At 49.4% G+C, this 20761-nt stretch overlaps 5 protein-coding genes across 5 annotated transcripts; all 5 read left to right on the top strand.

Annotated features, from left to right (window-relative positions):
• Nucleotides 1-278: 278 nt before the first annotated feature.
• Nucleotides 279-1805, top strand: CC1G_15709 (hypothetical protein; the record flags this gene model as incomplete). The annotated part of the gene is made up of 6 exons (XM_002910234.1): nucleotides 279-378; nucleotides 691-949; nucleotides 1197-1228; nucleotides 1288-1367; nucleotides 1553-1578; nucleotides 1760-1805. The coding sequence occupies 6 exons, from the start codon at nucleotides 279-281 to the stop codon at nucleotides 1803-1805; spliced, it is 543 nt and encodes a 180-aa protein (XP_002910280.1).
• Nucleotides 1806-2125: 320 nt separating this feature from the next.
• CC1G_10897 (hypothetical protein) lies at nucleotides 2126-4350 on the top strand (the record flags this gene model as incomplete). The annotated part of the gene is made up of 2 exons (XM_001838982.2): nucleotides 2126-2690; nucleotides 2741-4350. 2 exons carry the CDS (start codon nucleotides 2126-2128, stop codon nucleotides 4348-4350), a joined length of 2175 nt encoding a protein of 724 aa, XP_001839034.2.
• Nucleotides 4351-4900: 550 nt separating this feature from the next.
• CC1G_10898 (hypothetical protein) lies at nucleotides 4901-7134 on the top strand (the record flags this gene model as incomplete). Its single annotated transcript, XM_001838983.2, has 4 exons — nucleotides 4901-5199; nucleotides 5352-6507; nucleotides 6652-6704; nucleotides 6975-7134. The coding sequence occupies 4 exons, from the start codon at nucleotides 4901-4903 to the stop codon at nucleotides 7132-7134; spliced, it is 1668 nt and encodes a 555-aa protein (XP_001839035.2).
• An 8221-nt stretch (nucleotides 7135-15355) lies between these two features.
• On the top strand, nucleotides 15356-16881 carry CC1G_10903 (hypothetical protein; the record flags this gene model as incomplete). The annotated part of the gene is made up of 8 exons (XM_001838988.2): nucleotides 15356-15384; nucleotides 15723-15746; nucleotides 15816-15855; nucleotides 15996-16031; nucleotides 16131-16162; nucleotides 16298-16403; nucleotides 16457-16571; nucleotides 16784-16881. 8 exons carry the CDS (start codon nucleotides 15356-15358, stop codon nucleotides 16879-16881), a joined length of 480 nt encoding a protein of 159 aa, XP_001839040.2.
• A 1722-nt stretch (nucleotides 16882-18603) lies between these two features.
• CC1G_10904 (hypothetical protein) lies at nucleotides 18604-20730 on the top strand (the record flags this gene model as incomplete). The annotated part of the gene is made up of 5 exons (XM_001838989.2): nucleotides 18604-18660; nucleotides 18720-19433; nucleotides 19551-19985; nucleotides 20048-20230; nucleotides 20284-20730. The coding sequence occupies 5 exons, from the start codon at nucleotides 18604-18606 to the stop codon at nucleotides 20728-20730; spliced, it is 1836 nt and encodes a 611-aa protein (XP_001839041.2).
• Between the last annotated feature and the right edge of the window lie 31 nt (nucleotides 20731-20761).

Genomic DNA, 20761 nt, shown 5'->3' with positions numbered 1-20761 from the left:
GGGGCGTGGCTTTCATGACTCTGGCGTAGCAGGTAAGTTGAAAGAAAGTACTGCTGTGGAACGCGAGCCAACGTTGGAAGGTTGACGGGAAACAACGACACACCTTTAGCCTCTAATGAATGGCTGTGAACACAGCATCATCCACAGCTATATGCTTGGAGGGAATGTTCGATACAACAGTCGAGTAGGAATGAACGAATGTCACCACAGCATGTCCGTTTAGCTTTCAGAATGGATGTTCTGAAGCGAGACGTTGGTAGGTGTAATCGATTTAGAACATGAAGGGTACTCACGCGACTGGAGCTGTAGAGTACGACCTTAAGGTTCGTCCCGCACGGCATATGGTGTTTTATAAACAACAGCGATTAGAATGGAGAGGTTAGTTGGAATCGATGAGAATGAATGAGGATGGGAGGATGTGGGTGGGGGACGCGGTGTCAAGCCATGGCTTCTTGTGCTTGACGTTGAAGGGAGTGAACCTGAGGTCAGCGCCCAAGGGTGTTGTGTAAGGCCGGAGGGATCTCGCGCCTTAGCGAATACTTAGGTATCCGTCAGGTTCGGTTGGGCGTTCAATAAATGATAGCATTCGAGAATACGATACAGATACAAGGCATACATAAGAGTTATTACCTGGGGGAGCATGTTAGTAAAAGCGCGACTCAATTGTAAGATGGAGAGGGATGGTAAAAGGTCAGAAAAGCCGGTATTTTCAGTTGGCCCGAAACCACAAACACACTTCCATACGGATCGGCGCTAGACCAGCAAAACGCTGGAAGAGCACACGAAAATCCTGCGTTCCCATCGACCGTACCTACTCAGATTTGGGGTCTGAGAGTAGGGCCGAGTGGTTGGCAGGACCGACCCGTATAGCTGCGGGTGGGGTGGGTTATCAACGAATGGATGAACTTGGTTTCTTCATTCGAGTAATCGAGGTTTTGATGGAGGGGAAGTGCGTATTGGATTAAAAGATGCTCACAGGGTTGTAGATATACGATAAGTAGATGCAAAAACGCGGGAATCTAGAACTGAGAGGTAGTTAGTATGGCGTTTGAAGAGGGCGTAAAATGGAGGGATCAGAATATTTTTTTTTGGTAAAAGGTTGTCCACTACAGAGCGATTGCCCTTGAATTCGGAAGCAGAACTGATTTTGGATCATCATAAAGAGCGGTTGGAGGGGATTCTTACCTGTCGTGCAGAGAGGATGAGGAATGGCAGGAATGTGAAAAAGGTGTGTGGGAAAACACGTTTTGATAGAAAGGTTGAAGCGGAGATCGAATCGCGTGCAAGTTCCATCAAGCCTCCGGCAGCAGCCTTTGTCGAAAATTTCTCTTGTTGTCGTCGTTGAGAGAACGATCCCAGCACTCAAGGTAAGCCTCGTTTCGTCTTTATCGCTCGAATTTATTGTTCCTTTCGTTTGCTTTGATGATATTCTCCCTTTTCTCGACCGGTGACTTTTGGTATGAGCCATTGTCGAAACATGCATCACCAACTGAGCCCTGCAACTTTCTGAAATCGCTATCAACAGTTTTACTGACGAATATCTCCTTTATAGGTAGAACCGATGCATAGGAGCATGGTGTGAGTTGAAAGAACTCGAGTGCAGTGATCGTCATAAAGACGAAAACCGTTAGCGGGCGACTACTGGAATGAGCCCCCAGTGCTAACGTACTCACCACCCGCTGAATGAATTCTATGATGCGGTGTGCTTGTTGGAGGGATGGCTTTACTGATTAGCTTTCGCTCTATTTCGCTTTTGCAGGCTCGACTGGCGACGAGCGGAAGAGATTGGGATTACGATGCGATAGGTGAGCGTTTGTTCCTTATTCAACTTCAATGATGCTTCGAAAATATACAAGCATATGTCCGAAATTCCTTTGTGACGGATAACTATGTTCGCCTGAGCCTTTATCTGATGTGTCGTTGGTGACCTTTTGCTGATAGATTCTCCCCAGATGGTGGTAATGTCGTATAGCCAGTAGCTGTTATGTATGTAGGATCAATACACTGTTTTCAGTCCATCTTGTCGTGAGCGCCCATTTAGTTCCGCTTTGTGCATGACTCGGGTCAATCGCCGCGTGAGCCGAACCAGCAAAGTTGTTCTTGCTCCCGAACGTCGATGATCTAAATGGCTCCTGACCTCGACCCTCCAAACAACAACCAGAGTACCAACTCGAAATGGCACTCGATACGACCGTGGAACGCCCAGCTATCTTTGTACACCCGTGAAATTACCTCCGTATCAGCCACCTTCATTTTAACAACAGAACCCAGTGGGGGTGTCGTGGAAATTGGAGGCGGGACTGCTACTCCTGTGGCCACTCCGTATCCTCCAGACCGTCATCGTCAACTTGAAGACGAGGAGCAGGCATCGACGACGTCTGCGATCGTTCATTCGACCTCGAAATCGAACAAGAAGCCGACCTCGCTACTTGCTGATATCCTATCCAAGGGACTGCAGGTGCGGGTGAATGGTGTCCATTGGCAGAGGGTTTTGATTCGGATTGGGGAGAATGGGGATGAGGGCGTTGTCATTGTATATGGGCTTATGCCTGGGAGAGAGTATGATGTTGATTTGGCTATTCCCCAGAGCCAGAGTCAGGCGCAGGAGAGGCAGGTCGCGGGTGGTGGACAGCCTACTCAGCAGGGCGGGGCGGCGACTGTGATTAGGAGGCATGTTTTGACTGCCGATGGTATGTCTTTTTTTTTTCTATTTGGTGAGATTTTATTGACGGTGTATAAGAAAATTCAGATCCGGATAGTACAGGCGAGACGTCTACCGATCCAGATGAGCATTCCACTTCGTCGGGCTCGGATCCTCCTCAAACCCTATCTACACCCTCCACTTCGCCCAGTCGAACGATTCCTAATACACCCCCTGCTACTCCTCCACCGTCTACCTCCACCCCTGCTGCTATAAGCCTCGAAGAACGCTTAGCCCAGCTCAGGCATAGTCTGGCCATGGTCAATGCGGAGAAGGATGGTTTGTTGGCGTCGATCAAAAGCGCTAGGAAGGACTCGCAGAAAGCGGATGCGGCTGTGAAAGCAGAGATTGATGCTTTGAAGAGGGCATCGGAGAAGTATGCTGTTGCGGAGGTTAGGGCGAGGCAGAAGGTGTTGGCGTTGCAGGAGGCGGTCAAGCGTGCGCAGGCTGCTACGAGGGAGATTGAGAGTGAGGTTGGGGAGGTTGAGAGTGAGATTCCCGGCTTGGAAAAGGTCAGGAAGGGGAAAGAAGAGGAGTATGAGAAGATTAAGAAGGAGGCGGAGAGGGTTGGGAAGAAGAGGGAGGAAGAGATGGAGAAGGAACGCAGGAGACATGAGGGGATGAAGGCAGAATTGGCGGCGTTGACGAACAAGTTGGAAAAGTTGATGGCGAAAAAGGAGAAGGTGGAGGCTGGGGCTATTCCGGATGCAGAAAAGAAGTTGAGGGAGGTGATGAACGAGGTCGAAGAGGAGGAGAGGATATTGGAGAGGGTTGAGTGGGAGGTTATGATTGTTCAGCAGCAGCAGCAACAGCAACAACAGCAGAGTGAACGGGAGAGGATTCAGCAACAACAACAACACAGTCCGACACAACACTTTCATCCCAGGATGGCGTACGAACCGGGGTATCTCCCGCCGCAAAGGACGAGGCATACCAGTTTGAATGGAGCCACTTCGACGACCAACGCCAGCACGAATGGACCTGGACCAATCAGTCGACCTAGCCTCCCTGCTCCCATTCAGCGGCCCAACTTTACCTCCCCCAATTTCGCTTCCTCCGAACGATCCAACTATACTGAGATGGGCACGGGAACGAGGTCGATGAATCATTCAACTTCGTTATCGCATTCGTCTGCGAGTTCGACTAGTACGAATCCGTTTGTGTCGAACTCGAGTATTTGGACGTCACCTGCGCGGTCTCAGCCTAATTTGCATTATGGGCATCACCAGCATCAGCAGGCGTCGCAGGGGCAACATAGTAAACAATCCCAGCAGACCGTTCCGGTTATTTTGACCAATCCGGCGAGGAGGGGTTCGTTGGGTGCTTTGAATGTCCTACCGTCGAGTGGGTCGACCAGTTCATTCGGTGGCTCTTCCTCTGTTACCTCGAATGTACCCCCGTTATCGCCTTTGCAGTCTAAAAATCAGGGATCACCGTCGGCTGCACCTGTGGCTTCGAGTAGCACGCTTTCGAGTCGGGCACCTGCGTTTGAACCTGGGAAGGGGTTGGGGTTGAAGATTTTGACTGGTGCTGGTGGATCGGGGTCGGGTGGAGGTCAGGGAGGACGGAGTGGGAATGGGGGCAAAGGACAGTCGCCTACGAGGGGAACGAGTGGTGCTGTGGGGGTTATTGGTGCTGGGAGGAGGTGATTTGTCCTTATCTGGCATTTGTGATGGCCTGGGGAGAGGGAGGGAGAAGCCGGTTGTTGTGTTCATACTCATTTGTTGCATTCTTGTACATTTCTTTGTGGATTCAGTTCAATGTTCATTGTCATTTTCTATATGGCGTGTGCTAATGGTGTTCGAGCTGTTGTGATTTGTTCTATCATTGTGATTGGCGCTACTCAGCGCTTGTATTTCTCCTTTCCGTCGGCTTCGCGCTCGACGTGACTAATAGCTGATTATGGGTCTACTTGAACGCCGAGGTGTTAGTGTCCCGATCGCAGGAGGTATAATGTAGCCCGACACCCACTGGATATAGAGGTGGTTTCCGAGCACATGGAGGTGTGAATATTTTTTGGCAGTTGTTCGGTTTTTGTTTGGGACTGTCACCGTTGGGGCTTCCCACCACTCCTTTCGCTCTGTCCACCACCACCACGGCATTGCGTGACCCTACCTGGCGACTCGATCGGAGTGCTAAGGTCTCCTACATTAGAAATCAGACGACCCCGGTTAGCGAACGACCACAGGCGATAGCGTGATGACTCTCCCGCAGATTGCGCTTTACCTTCTCTCTTTCGTCGGCCTCCTGGTTCTGTATATTCGACATAATGATAAACGGCTTAGGACGATTCCGGAACGAGCGAAGAGGGTGTCGGGGAGGAGGGTTGGAAGTGAGGATGTGGAGAGGTTGAGAAGGGGGATGGAGGCGAGGACTCGGTCGAAATATGAGCACGCGAGGACGATAGGGAATGGGAAGATATTGGAGGGCGGGGATGGGAGTGGGAGGAGGCTAGATGATGTGTTGAAGGAGAAGTTGCCCCCGAAGACTGGGAGACGGTATATTGTCCTCGGAGGGGTGCGTGTCGCTTTTCACTGTATTTACTTTTGCTAACGAACACTTTTATCGTTGGCATGCGTATTACGTTCCGAAAACGCGATGCTTAGAGTGGGTTTTTAGGCGGCTGGGTCGTTGTGCACCTCTTACTTAGAGGCGAAGACCCTAAACGGATCAGGGTACTGGATATAAACCCACCGGTTAATTTTGAGGTCGAGGAGGCGAGGAAGAGGGGGCTGCAGTATTTCAAGGTGGATGTCAGGGATTCCGACGCTGTAGAGAAGGCGTTTTGTGCGCCCTGGCCCGAGGAGGAACGCAATTTGGACAGTGATGAAATTCCGGTCACGGTCTTTCATACAGCAGCCAACATCCGCTTCTGGGAACGTCACCCTGTGTTCTTGGAGAGGTCGACTAGCGTTAACCTGGAAGGAACGAAGAACGTCGTGAAGGCAGCGAAGAAGATAGGGGTTGACGCTCTCGTCTACACAAGTTCGGCTTCGATTGGGATCAAGTCTACACGGTTCCTGCTATGGCCCTGGGAGAAGGAACCAAGAGATTTCGTGCAGGTTATCAACGATGATGATGGGAGGTTGCCCAAAGAGCACTGGGAGTACTTTAGCAATTATGCGGTGTCGAAGAGGCTGGCGGAGGAATGGGTGCGGGGCCAAGATGGGACGGCTACGGGCGTGGCGGAGAAGGGGAAGGTCCTACGAGTGGGTGCTATCCGACCGGGCAACGGCGTGTTTGGTCCCCGAGGAGACTTACTCTGCGGTGCGCTCCTGGTGCGCGAATCCAACCCTACCTTCCTCGAAAACTCGGTTCAGTCGTTTTGTTACGTCGAGAACTGCGCCCTCGCCCATCTTCTTTACGAACGACGACTTATCGACCTTGGGGAGGGGAATGCGAAGCAGTTGCCAGATATTGGAGGGCAGAGCTTTTGTATTGCGGATCCGGGACCCGTGCCGACGTACGGCGATGCGTATACGGTGCTGAACAGGCTCTCGGAGGGCGAGTGCTTTTTCGTTTATTTGTCTCCGACGATGATGCTTTTCCTGGCGTTTTTGGTCGAGGCATACTATGTGGCGCAGCACTTCATCACCGCCGCTTTCCCATTCCTTTCGATTGTCCTTCCACCACTGAAGGGCGATACAGTTAACCTACAAACAGGTCTCTTCAATCTCGCGAGCGTACATGTCGTGGTGGATGACTCCAGGGCAAGGTTGAGTCCGGAGAAGGGAGGGTTGGGGTATGAGGGTGTATGGACAACATTGGAGGGGTTGTACAAGACTTGGGAGGAACATCATTTGGGTGTGAGTCGGAGTGAGGCGAGGAGTGATGCTGCTGGCATTAGTTTGGGGTGGTTGAAGAGGAAAGCAAGAGGAAAGCCAGCTACAATGAATGGAAAGAGGATGGAGGATTCTTGTCTAATTGGTGTGACACCTGTGGTTGATCAGAATGGGGTGAATAACTTGGTTCCAGCAGTGCCTGTAGAAGTGGCAAATGTGCAGTAAAGTCATTAGTGTATTAACTTCACGAGAGATAGTGTTGAAATGCAAGGGTGCACCTGTACGGGTACCCACACCCTTGACACAGGTACCCATGCCCCCAAAATCCATACCTGCACCTTGCCTCTGGATCAGATAGTGTGCTACAAACTCTGCCTCTGTTACTAACTCTTCACTCTCCTATCCCCTTTCCCTTCTCTCTGACTACATCACTTCTTACCCTTATTCCCAACCTTCATATTTCCGCCTCTTTCATACTTCCGTTCCTTAAGGCTGAGCACGGGTACATCCGCGGATATACCTGTACTCATTATTCCATTCCGCACTCACCACTCCGTTACTGTTAGCAACCTGCAAGGACCAGCCGACCGAGGCGACCCGCAACTGAGGGCTGGTGCGGACCGCGTGGAGAACTTCGTAACCACCCTCTAGGCGCCCAGATTCTGCATGTGACCTCTCTATACTTCTTTATGACTTCATTCTTTGCTTTGCTATTGTTCTTTAGAATCGTCTTACTCATCCTCTTCGCATTCTGCGGTATTCCACATTTCTCATAACTCAGTTTTATCTCTTTATTAAACACTTAAGACGATGTACCACTGCAAGTGGGGAAGAGTTACGAGTCCGTTAGGAATCGTTTCTTTGCAACTCAATTTTGCCCTATTTTTCAGACTTCATTTCCTCACTTCATTTCATCATTTGAAACGCTTCTAACCCCTTAATCTTTAATGAGCATTGACAGCTTATGCTAGGTTAATATTAATGAAATGTAATCAATTCTGATGTAAATCATGTTTTCCAATCATACAAAACTGATCCAATCATGATTGAGATCAATTTTTTGACGGAATTTTGATTTGTAATCAATCCATCAATCAATCAATCAGTTCTGATTCTAAGTCATTTTTAATCTATTTTTGCTTGCCTGTCCTTTGTAATGGAGAGATAGGTAGCACAACTAAGTCATGTGATTTGCTCTCATGCAAGTCTAGTGAAAAGCAAGGGTAGGCTGACCCCTGTGGGATTACTCAGCTTAAATAAGCTGAGTGTAATTTAATGCGAGCGCGCGCGCAAAATGGCCACTCCCATTAGTCAACTGGGAACCTTTTACTATATTTGGTAGGTGTCTTCAAACTCATTGCTCTCGAACTCTCATTTAGAAAATTCTATTATTCTAATTTGCTTTATAACTCTTTAAGTTGTTTAGATTTTCTCCCTCAGATATAAAATTAATGATTAAAGTGAGTAATGATGTAATAAACGGAACTGAGAGCTAGCCAGCCAAGGATTTCCGGCTCAAGTTCAGACAACCACCTTCCACCTTGGAAAATTTGTATCTTGGTATGTTCGCAATACATTTCCGTGTTTCAGGGCTTGTTGTTACGGTCAAGGGACGCGAACTCGAGTGAGCATGCACGTCGACTGTAGAGTCGTGGTTCCGAGGCGAGTTCGAGAATATAGGCGTCTAAGAGTGCCTCACAAGAGGTATTGTCTTAAGACGACTAGAGCGAGTTCGACAGAAGAGGAGAAGTGGGTATGATTCACGAGAACTAGCTAAGGAACAAGAGAGGTATCTACAGAGCTTATATACCTATCTAGCTACGTGAATATGAGTCAAGAGAAGTCAGAGAAGAAGGCTGTGCGAGCACAGGTTACTGCGGAGCGCAGCAGAGATAAATTAGAGAACAATAGAGAGTGGCTGCGCCGCAGCAAGAAGGAGTCATAAAGAGTCAAAGAAGGCTGCGCCGCAGCAGTAAGAAGAATTAACTGATAAAACAGTCACGAGATAAAGAAAGGGATCATGTGAACAAGAAAGTGAGTCATGTGATAGAGAAAGGACGCGAAGAGAAAAGATAGGGGCGGAATTCGTAACATTACCCCCTTTGTATGATTGAAGTCCCTTCAATCCCAACTACTAGCGTTGGGGCCAGGGGTAGACCAATCGGGGATCAGACTGTCATCCCAACTGTTGTTTCCTGCGGGGGTTTCGTCAAAGCAGACCTTCTTTCCTCGATCGGCTTGTCGGAACTTGAGGGGAATCTTGATCCCGGCGGACCTCCTAGAGATGGCTTCTTGAGTCGTCCTTGCATAATCGTGGGCGGCTTTCGATCGTTGGTAGCGATTGCGATGATGGGCCCTTCGTCGTTCCTTCTCAAACCCGCACTCGCGGATGACGTGCCCGTCACGCTTGCAGTTGTAACAGGTCTTGAGGCGGCTGGCAGGAGAGTGGTAGGGGGAATTCTCGTAAGGGGGAGTGTAGGTGATCCAGGCGTATTCTTCTCTGGCCTGTCCAGTCGGTGCGCGCCGAGAGATCACGAAGGTCGATGGAGGCGGGGACGATGGCTTTGTGAAGGGCTTTGTAGACAATTCCCTCGCATTTCTCTTGGAACTCTTCCCAAAGGAAAAGGCGGAGGTTGATGAGGGTGACTCGGGTTTGGGAACCTACGCGCCGGTCTTGAGGGGGAATGCGAAGAATGGCTCTGTGAATCTCGACCATGTGGCGGTCGAGATTTCGGAGGCGGTCTAGGACGATGTGATGCGCATATCCTGCACATCTCTTGAGGTTAGTCCAGTCGCGGGGATCGGCGAGCAGGTGGATGAGTTCGGCAGCGCAGGTCATAAAGGTGGAATTACCCCCTTTGTTGGGGTCAGTGGGTTCGTTGGCAGGGGTGTTTTCAGTGGTAGATGTTTCGACAGCGGTGGTTTCAGTGACTGATTTGGTGGAGGGGACAGGGAATTCGAAGGTGAAGGCGGCACCAGAGTCGATGATCATGTTGGTCATTTCGGAAGGGGAGAAGGTGTGAGAGTAGCGAAGGGGGGCAAATGGATTTGTGGGGTGAAGTAGCAGATGGGTGGTTTGCTGGGGAAGTGAGTCTGACTGGTTGGACCTTTTATTTCCGAAGTTGTTTGCGGTTCTTTGGTTTTTCTTTCAGATGAGTCGTCTTGTATTGTGTCAGGATCTTGCTTGCTCCGGTCATGAGGTTGTCTTCATCTTCCCACGTTGCTTCTTCTTCGGAGTAACCTTTCCAAAGCACAAGGTACTCCAGTCCGCTTTGGGTTTTGCGGTGTTTCAGAATGCGCTCGATTTCGTAAACATCGTCCACTTCCGGAGGTGGTCTGGGAAAGTTGGGGCCGTGGACTTCATTCTCAACGTATGGCGTGAGGAGGGTGGCGTGGAACACGTCATGAACTCGGACTTGTTTCCAGTGGTCGGGGATATTGAGCCGATAGGTGGTCGGTCCTAACACATCTAAGATCCTCAAAGGATCCTTCTCCTTTGGCTTTGATCTTGTTGTGGTATCCCAGGTTGAGGTTTTTGGATTCTAACCACACCTTTTCGCCTTTCTTGAAGGCTTTGAAGGTGGACTTGATCCTTTGAGCCATCCTTTGCTGGGCCAATGTGTGTGCGGCAAGGGCTTCATGTCTGATTCGGTCGAGAGCTTTGATGTGTTGTTCTGCCGATGGGAATTGAGTGTATTCGAAGGAGGTTGGGATCGCTTTGGGTGCTATTCCCATCATGAGTTCAAATGGGGTATATGGCCGATCGGAGTGTCTTCGATTGTTGTGGGTAAATTCTAGGATGCCAAGGTGTTCTGACTAGTCTTGTGGGAAGGCAAGACAATAGATTGATAACCAGGTCTCGATTTCTTAATTGAATCGTTCCGTGGTGCCATCAGTTTGGGGATGGTGAGCCGGTGGACAGTGCGGATTTGATCTCGAGAAGTTGAAGTGACGGAAAACCTGAGCAGCAAACTGGGGACCGCGGTCGGAGATCATCTTCTCTGGGAGACCAAAGCGTTTGAAGAGGTTGTCGACAAGGAGTTGTGCAGTCTGTTCTGCTGTGATCTCTTTGGTGCATGGGATCAAAATTACCCCCTTTGTAAACCCGTGGTCCACCACAGATAAGATAGAGTTGTATCCGTTGGATTCAGGGAGGTCGGTAATGAAGTTGGCTAAGATCTGGGAGAATGGTTGGAGTGATTTGGCCGGTGGGATGGGCACGAGAGCGGGTTTTGATGGGTTACGGTTGATCTTGAATTGCTGACATACTCCACATCCTTTGACGTAGTTCTTAACGAAATGTTCTGATTCCTGGCCACCAATAGTGTTGGCTGACGTTATTGAAGGCTTCTAGTTCTCCTGGGTGTCCTGCCGTTAGGGAATCGTGGTATCGATGTAGGATCTTGCGTCGAAGGTCTAGGTCCTGAGGGATATAGTTTCTCCCCTTGTAGAATAGGAGTCGGAATCCGTCGCGTTCTTCTACTGTCCAATCTTGTAAATCGTCCTTCATGGCCTTTGGTCCATCAATTAGGATGATCTTCAGGGCGTCAGTGGCTTCCGTGTTGAAATCCTGGCATTTGGCGATCTCCTCTTGTAGAGCAATGTCGACGAGTCCTACGGTGAGGGTTTTCAAGTTGGCGAGGTTGACAAATAGTTCTTCCGGTAGCAGGGTGATGTTTTCGTTATCATGGTCTTCTTCAGGGCACAGGTCGGGGCGTCGGGACAGGGCATCCGATAGGATCATCTTGTGTCCAGGTAAATGCGACAACTTGATGCCGCTCTCTGTCAGTTTCAATTGCCAATGTGCTTGTCGGGGTTTGAGCTTCTGTGGAGATCGGAAGTACGTGAGGTTGAGGTGATCGGAATAGACCAGAGTTTCATGAGGGCTTCCTTGGATGTAGTGGCACCACTCGTCAAGTGCTCGAATGATTCCCAGGAGTTCTCTGTCGTAGATCTCGTAATTCCATTCGGCGGGGGAGAAGGACTTAGACAAGAAGGCAACTGGGTGGCGGTTACCATTGGAGTCCATCTGTGTCAGGACTGCTCCAGAGGCATATTTGGAGGCGTCAGATTCAATCTGGAATGGTCTGGACATGTCAGGCATCATGAGAACAGGTTCTTCGCAGAAGCATTTCTTCAGAGTGTCAAAAGCTTCTTGGCACTCGTCAGTCCACTTGAATGCTTGGTTCTTCTTGAGGAGTTTGTTTGAGCGGTCGAGCGATGTCGGAATATTTCCGTATGAACTTCCGGTAGAAGTTTCCGAAGCCGAGGAAGGATCTGACTTGCTTGATGGTTTGTGGTGCGGGCCAGTCTTGGAGTCCTTTACCTTTGCTGGGTCCATGGAGATTCGGTCTTGTTTGATGATGAATCCGAGGTAAGTGATCTTTTCCTTGGTGAATTCGCATTTCTCTGGTTTGACGTAGAGATCGTTATCGTGGAGGATCTGAAGGACTTCCTTGGTGTGTCGTTCATGTTCCTCCTTGGTCTTGGAAAAGATGAGGATGTCGTCCATGTAGATGATGACGAAATTCCCTTCAATCTGCAAAGAGAATTATGTGGTCCATCATTGCCTGAAAGGTTGCCGGGGAGTTGCACATGCCGAACCGTAGGTTTGTGTAAGCCGAATTTTGTTTTGAATGCTGCTTTCCACTGGTCTCCATCGTGTATACGGATATTGTTGTAACCCTTCAAGACGTCGAGCTTGGTGAAGTATTTGGCTCCTTTCAGTTTGTCCATGAGGTCCGTAACCAGGGGAAGGGGATAAGTGTTCTTGACTGTCGTGAACAGCCGGTATAACCCCTATTTTTCATCTTTATCTTATCTGATCTGTCTCGCATCTTATCATTTCGTTTCCCCTATTCCTTTGCTCCTTTATTCCCTCTATGGACCTTTTCACTTATGGAACACTGCCTCGTCTTGCCTTTCGCCCTATTTCCATTGTTCTTATTGTTATGCACTGCCTTTCGACTCATCCTGACACCCTCTTGTTCCATTATTGTTGTCATATTCTTGTTCTTCGCGCAGCCTTCGCGCAGCCTCATGATCTTTCTTATTGTTCTTCGACGTTTCGCCATTTGTTCGTCATTTTGACTCATCGCGGCTATGTAGACTGTAGAATAGGTATATAAGCTAGGTAGTCTGCTCTGTATTTCCTCAGCTTGACCTCTTCGTCAATTCATCACTCTAGTCTTCACTCCAAACTGTCGCTCATCGCTCTAAGCTCTCTCGTCGCTTTCACCGCTCCTCGTCTCTGGTCTTAAGTTTGGGTTTAGTGTTCGCTCTTCGCGACATTGACGGTCCATTCGTTCAGGTAGCAATAGTCTTGACATGGGCGTTTCTTTCCGTCTTTCTTGGGGACGAAGAAGAATCCAGATGCTTGTGGGGAGTCCGACGGTCGAATGTATCCTTTGGCCAGATTGTCATCGATGAATCCCTTGATGAGTTTCTCTTCTTCTGGTGTGAGCAGGTAAACCTTGGATGACCTCAGTTCGAATCCTGGTTTCAGATCTATCCTGTGGTCCCAAGGTCGAGACTCGGGGAATCGGGAGGCCACTTTCTCATCGACAGAGAGATATTTGTGATATTCCGGAGGTACATGTTGCCTGATGTCCTTGATTTCTTCTCGCTGGTTGTACTTGAGCTCGAAGGCCTGTGAGTGGGTGAGGGGTGGTGTTGATCCAGATGTCCTCCGTTTCGTCGGAAAGTTCTCCATTGATGAATGAGATCACCAGGTCGTCAGTCAAGAGAGATCCCTCGTCATTATCCCAATGGAAGTTCCCTTCCATAAGCTTGTTGACGTAGGTTTCGAAGGTGTTGAAGTGATCCTTGGGTATCATAGGGGAAGTGGTCGGGTACCAATCAGGTAGTGGGTCGAGGTTCTGAGGTTCAGTGTCCGGGATTTCTTTGATGGTGGTCTTGGAGATCAGGGTGTATGGCTTGTTGGTGGGTCTGATCGGTGGTGTTGACAAAGGGCTCTGTCGCCACTCGAGAGTACCCTTCCTCCAGTCGATGATGGGGTTGGCTTCCTCAAGCCAGGGAAAACCCATGATGACTTTCTGTTTTCCAAGGCCGGTGATGTAGAAGGTAATGGGTCATGTGTGTCCGTGGATAGTGATGTTCATGGTGGTTGAATATCGAATGGTTCCTTGTTTGTTCAGGGTTCCGTCTACGTTGTAGACCTTCAGAGGTGTTGGAAGGAGTTGGAGCGGGAGTTTCTTGTTTCGGGCAAAATTTTGGTCGATGAATTTTCCTCCAGCTCCAGAATCTATCATTCCTTCGGTGTCGACGATTATCTTTCCATTCTCCGTTTCGCCCCTCAAGATGCATTGGAATAAATAAGCATTTATTGTTCTTTCAGGCTACTAAGGCAGAATGAATTGATAAATAGGGAGACACTGACGTTGATGCAGGTCTCCATTCTAAAAACCCTGGTTGGTCTCGAGTTCCTTGTAAAATTCTTCAACGACCTCCTCTCCTGCTTCTTGGATCGCGGCCCGGATGTTGGTGTACCTTGCCATTCTTTGGGCGGAAAGACCAGTTTTGACGGTTACTGGTGTTCTGGTTGCTGGTCCCTGTAGAGTGATTGTTGGTGGTGTTATTGGGGCATTCCCAGGAGCGATGTCCGTCCTTTCAGCAACGGAAGCATCCTCCTCTTCTTGATCAGGTCGGCTCTCTCTGGGGAGAGAGCTTTCCAAGGCCAATTGCCCTGATGTGTTGCTCTAAAGCGGTCCCTGCAGACTGGTCTAAGCTTTGACTTGGAGATGATGGTGTCGATGTCCATGGCCATAGGTCCTTGGCAGGAGCGGGGCGACTGAAGTTCCACTGCCTGGTTGAGGTCGAAGCTTTGTTGATGAGGGCAAAGTAGCGACGGTAGTTGTTGTCCTTTTCAATGGCCTTCTCTGTCCACTCCTTGAAGGTTCGAGGGGGTTTCTCGAGGTCGAAGAGCTTCTTTCGAAGTGGATCGTTCAGACTGGCTTGGAAGTAGTCTCGGGCTACAGTGTCTCCAGTGTCTGCAACTCTTTGATCTTCGGTTTTGTTGGCGTTGTCTTTGGAGAGGAGGTTGGTTTTTGATAGGACAATCTTGAAGTCGGCTACCATGCTCTTCAGCCGTCTTCTTCCCTTGGGTCATCGTCTTCAAGCGCTGTAAGGTGTCTTCTTGTTCGTTGATTGGGGTGAACGCCTGTTTGAAGATGGCAACAAAGTCCTTCCAGGTGCCCAATTCGATATCGGAATCGGTCTCCTTGGAACGTAGCCATGCTTCTTTCCAAGCGGGAGGCTTCGTCTCCTTTGAGGAATGAAAAGGAGATAGGTGAATTTTGCTGTCGTCATCGGTGTAGATGTGCTTGTTGACCTTCAAGTAAAGTTTCACATCTTTGAGGAAGGTGTTGAGGTCTTCCTTCTTGCCGGTGAAGGGAGATGGCGGATTGATTCACCTTTCGGGGATCTTCTGGTTGGTTTCGTCGCTCATTACGATGTCTCGGGTTCCGTTGTCTGGGTTGGTTGGGTTGACCATGGTGACTGGTTGTTCAAGGGTGATTGGCATAAAGGGTTCTTCCTCTTCACATTCTGGAATCAAGGGTCCTTCATCTTGATGCTGTGGCTCAGTGTTGGGTTCTTCTTGGGCGTCCTGGAATTCTGCAGAAGGCTCTTCCTCAAAAGAAACTTCTGACAGTTCTTGTTTGCTTGGTTGATGTCTTGGGTCTTCTGGGTAGTTGGGGCAAGGTTGGTTTTCGCAGTTGAACCAGTCGTTAAGTTTAGTGTCGTAGTTCAAAGTTACTGCAGTCGAAGTTGACGTCTTCTGAGTCTTCTTGGGTTCCTTGTACTTTGTTGTCTTCTTCTTCTTCAGGGAGCGATTGGTTAACCGCTAGTAAAGATGGTGTTGATGGTCTGGTTGAGCTTGGGGTAAGCCCTCGGAGATGTCCTCTGGGTGTGGTTGACTGAGATCCAGGTGATTGAGGCAATTAGGGTGGCTACTGGGTCGACAAATGGCGGTGCCACGGTGGTGTAGGGAATTGTTCCGGGGGATCAGATGCCGAGTATGTGGGAATTCTGTGTGGTCGATGGGGTTGTCACCCGTAGATACGGATGACAATGTGTTGGAGCTAGTTCTTCTGTTACAGTCAAGGGACGCGAACTCGAGTGAGCATGCACGTCAACCGTAGAGTCGTGATTCCGAGGCGAGTTCGAGAATATAGGCGTCTAAGAGTGCCTCACAAGAGGTATTGTCTTAAGACGACTAGAGCGAGTTCGAGAGAAGAGGAGAAGTGGGTATGATTCACGAGAACTAGCTAAGGAACAAGAGAGGTATCTACAGAGCTTATATACCTATCTAGCTACGTGAATATGAGTCAAGAGAAGTCAGAGAAGAAGGCTGTGCGAGCACAGGTTACTGCGGAGCGCAGCAGAGATAAATTAGAGAACAATAGAGAGTGGCTGCGCCGCAGCAAGAAGGAGTCATAAAGAGTCAAAGAAGGCTGCGCCGCAGCAGTAAGAAGAATTAACTGATAAAACAGTCACGAGATAAAGAAAGGGATCATGTGAACAAGAAAGTGAGTCATGTGATAGAGAAAGGACGCGAAGAGAAAAGATAGGGGCGGAATTCGTAACACTTGTTTTAATTGCTGAACCACCTAGTATTGCATTACCAGCCTGTCCAACAGTTAGCCAACAGGTGGTGGAGGTAATGGGCCCCGGACTTAGGAGGTAACAGGGGGAGAAGTGGGTGACGGGTCAATAAATAATTTGTATCTCAATCATATACTGTGCGTTTTGCAAGATCTTAGGCGCGTTTTGAAGCTGACAATTGCGTGTATAGAGGTACAAAAAATGACGTTGCACATTGCCGTCGTTACAGAGATATTGACATGTGGGTTTTCGGGTTTGGGAGGAGGAGGAAGGGATGCAGATCTCGGGAAGTTCTGGTGCGTCTTCTGTGTTCTTGGGCGTGTTTTGAAGCTAACATTGGCGCGTACAGACGTATAAAAAATGGCGGTGCACATCGCCATCGTTCTGGAGATATCCGCCTGCGGGTTTCCGGGTTTGGAAGTTCAAGGGGAAGGAGGAGGTCATGGCTACCTGGGCGAGATCTGGTGCGTTTTACAAGATATTAGGCGAGTTTTAAAGCTGAAGTCTGAGAGTATTGACGTGCCCAAAACAACAATGTACGTCACTGTCGTTCGGGAGATATCCGCCTGCGGGTTTTCTGTTTTGGGAGGAAGAGGAAGGCATGCAGATCTCAGGCATTTCTGGTGCGCTCTCTTTGTTTTTGGGCGCGTTTTGAAGCTGAACCTTGCGTGTACAGATGTGCCAAAGGTGACAGTGCACGTCGCCGTCGTTCTGGAGATATGGACATGCGGGTTTCCGGGTTTGGGAGGGGGAGGAGGATCAGGATGCTGGTAACTGTTTCTACCGTACATGCCAGTATATCCATTGTACGTTTGGCAGCGGAGTTGACAAAAAGTTCGTCTTTCATAAAGGAACGGATGCCCTTAAGGCCTAACCTGATAGCAGCGCATCTTTCATCTCGTACCGCCTCCATAATCTTACTATTGCCACACGTTAGACCCAATTCAAGAGTAATGAAGAGAGACGCACCGCCTGAAACCCTCGACAAAAAGAGTAAAATCGGAGCGTTGCATCGGGACTAGATGTCCAAGAGCACCAGCATTGAGCAATCACGACCAGGAAGGTAACATAATGCGCAAAGCTCGGTGTCGCCAGGGCCTGAAGTGTTGGGTTGGGTAGTGAACCAGGTTTCTTTTCTGCACCAGCTATGAGCAAGGCATTGCGACGAACACCCTTGATCCCAGGTAACTCCACAATCAGGACCATCTTGTCATCTTCACTGTCAAGCCAGGGATAGACATTGTTGAACTTATCTTATCTTATCTGTAGATTACATCGTAGATTAGATTAGATTAGTGAGACTTGGTCCAGAACACTCTAGAACATTCTAGTGTAGAACATTCTGGAACGTCACATGAGCAGGTGCTAATACCCGCACCATATCACTTCAGTCACCTATGGAAGCCTATCACGAAGATCATATTAATTTCTTCGCTTCCAAGGGTCATGTGACCCCCCTTCCCAGGAAGCTTCCAGCCCCTTCCCACCCCAAAAGAATTCCAGGAAATTCCACCACCAATCCACTTCCAGCGTCCGCTTCCACTTTGGAACTTCCAGTAGACCAAACAAAGGGTATCCACTTCCAGTTCCATTCCAGTTCCATTCCAGCCATCAAATGTGATGCACTCCAAAATTGATGGGAAGCCAACCTGGAAGCTCCAAAATATTACCATTTTCCGGAAACAATAAACATACATGATCAAATCAAATTCTGATTGACAATGAGTATGACATCATTTGTTCCTGTTCCTGATTATCATGACATCATGGTGCCTGATGATGTCAATCATTGATATCATTGATTAACTTCCATCATCAAAAGCCAATCTTATCTTAATTAGTGTGATGTCATCCTTCTCCTCCACCAGTATTTCATCCATATCTCACTCATTTCTTCGCTTTTTTGAGTAATTCTTTTTGATTCAAGTGTGAACCATCATTGGCACAGCGTATCAGGCCCAAAATCAGCTCGAGGTTGATTTCAGTGAAATTTCGTAATATGATCAAAATTGACCCATAAGTTGAACGGAATACGTCTGGTTGCACATTACGGTCAACTGGGACGAATACACCCGGAATTAGCGTAGAAGTCGCCATATAAAACAACTTGAAATTCGCCTCAAGGCGTTTTATACAATATAGCATGGAATGCACTTGAGGCTTTGGCGAGGGCTGTCAGTGCTTGTTTCTAATAATAGCTCACAAATTGGGCGGGGAAATCCTCGCGAATTCAACGTATATTTGAAATCTGAGACACCACGCCCGACAAAACGCGCGTCTCGCGTAGGTACACGGCTCTTCCTCCTCTTTCTCAACTTCCAACCAAGTCCCCAAGCTTCTACGCGCCCAACCCACACTCCTTTGTCCAGCGGCAGGCCCGCATCCAAATCATCACCCACTGAACCAACCGCCATTATACCCATCAATCGGTGTGTATATCAGTCGCATTAACACGTTGCGAGGCTGATGGTGTGTGCCGTATCCAGCGCTACCACGATGGCCATGCCGTTTCAGAATGTCATCGACCCCACGCTGCTCTCAGCAACATATTCCGTAAGGGCGATGCTAATGTGACCTGTCGGGATGCTGTCAGCTAAACTGATTCATCCCAGGGGCAAGGACTATTACCCAACGACACACTGCGCTCCAACGGGCTGGTCCTCTCTGCCCCAAAGCCTCTTACCCCTCCCTCATCCCAACCGATAACGCCGTCTGGCAGTTTCAACAATGGGATCGACGCGCAAACCCTGATGGCTGCGAACACGCTGTTAACCTCGTTCAGCGGTGGCATTGGATCAGGGTTCTCACCTTCCACAGTGGCGGCAACTGCCTCCGGCAGGTCTGGAGCTCAACTTGATGGACATCTCCCTCCTTCCCCTCCTCCTCCTCCTCCTCCTCCACCACCACCCACCCAGCCTGTCCCTCCGCTAAAGCGGTCTCGTCCTCCGTTCCCAGTCACCCCACTTCCACCCCCATTGCCGCAAGATCCCTACCATGTTCAGATGCCAACACCCACCAGCAAGCTATCTGCAGCAAGTGTCGTACGTGAAGCCATTGAGGTCCGGCAACATATTCATGCGCTCGAGCACGAGAATCGATCGCTCCGGGAGAAGGTGGATTGGTTGCATGCTGGACTGGAGGCGATCATTGCCCAGAACGAGCACCTTGATGGCAAGGTCCAGGAGTTTGAAGGGTGGTTGGCATCAGGACGAGGTGGGAAAGCTAAGCCGGACTCGAGAGAGGATATCGACGACGACAGCAGCCCTGAATCAGCTGATGAAAGCACCGATAGTGGTTCGGAAGACGAGTCGGATTGCGCTCCTGTCGTGGAGTTGACCCCCGAGGCCATACGGAGTAAAAAGGCGATGAAGAGCAGTCATATCAATGCGAGTCAAAATCCATTCTCGTGCCTGACCACTCACCTAGTTTGCTTTGTTTTCTAGAACGTTGTTGCCGCTACCTTTCGACGATTCTTTGGGGCAACTTCCCTCTCCAAGAAAGCCGACTTGCCACCCTCGTATGACCCCAATTCTACCGAGGAGCTTCCATTGCTTCCAGGTTCGCAAGACGTGCGTCAAGTACGGGTCTACTGGGCGCCTCAAGCGAAAAGAGGGAGGGACAAAGACATCGACCTTCACAAGCATCAGCATAACGCTCGGGTGTGTCAAGTGCTCGCCAACCACTGCAAGGAATTTGGGGAGACGTACTATCCGCTGGCAGGAAAGCTCCTCAGCAGCATTTTCATGTGTGATCTTGAGGAGAAGTTTGTGAAGAAGCTTGACCGGTTGCAGAGGATCTGGAAGGGGACCGACGGGCGACAGGAAACCGCACCTGGAGGGAACATGACCCGTAACATGTTCTTGAATCGCGCTGAAGGGGTAAGTGATTCTGTTAGGACTGGTAGCGAAGAGACCGGACTTACATGGGTCACTGTTATTAGAAACTCAAGTACCGCATTGCAAAATTTAATGCCCTTCCGGATGGCAATCGTTTCAAGGACCAGAAGTACCTGTCGGGACTGAAGAAGCACTTGATGTCCGATGACGAGGATAAGGTCAATGATGATGGTGTTGTTGTCGAAAATGTGTACGTGGCGCGACCGCCAAAACACCGTTCTCGACTGGTGAGTATACTGCAACATGCCACAGACAGGAAAGACTCTGACCTTCCCTCTAGTTCCAAGAGTTCCTGGACGAAGTCGACGCTGTTGTGATTCCGTGGTCGACGAAGTACACCCGACGCGTCAAAGGCGAGGTCAAGGACACTCCTCCCGCGCAAGCTCGGAAAATAGAAAACAGATTTCGACGTTGGATGATCGACCCTGCTTATCTGGTGGAGCATCCAGAGTACGATGTGCCAGACAGGATTGCGGACAATGGAAAGCTGTGGGGCGATGAGCACGATCCGGAGGAGTTGGAGGCGAAGAAGGGAGAGTTCAGGGCAAAGAAGAGGGCGGCAAAGGCTGAGCTGAAAAGCAAGACGCCTGCAAAGCGACGTAAGACGAAGGGGAAGGATAAAAGCAAGGGAGGGAAGGGAAAGACGAAAGCGAGCGAAATGGTTGAAGAGGTTGAAGAAGAGCCGAGCAACGATCAGAACGAGATGGATGGAGATTGGGAAGGTTAATTCTATTGAATATGTTTGCGTATGGTTATGT

Source organism: Coprinopsis cinerea, assembly GCF_000182895.1.
Source record: "Coprinopsis cinerea okayama7#130 chromosome 11 map unlocalized cont3.11, whole genome shotgun sequence".
NCBI lineage: Eukaryota > Fungi > Basidiomycota > Agaricomycetes > Agaricales > Psathyrellaceae > Coprinopsis > Coprinopsis cinerea.
The sequence above is the reverse complement of the archived record's forward strand: the minus strand, read 5'-3'. Positions and strand labels throughout refer to the sequence as shown.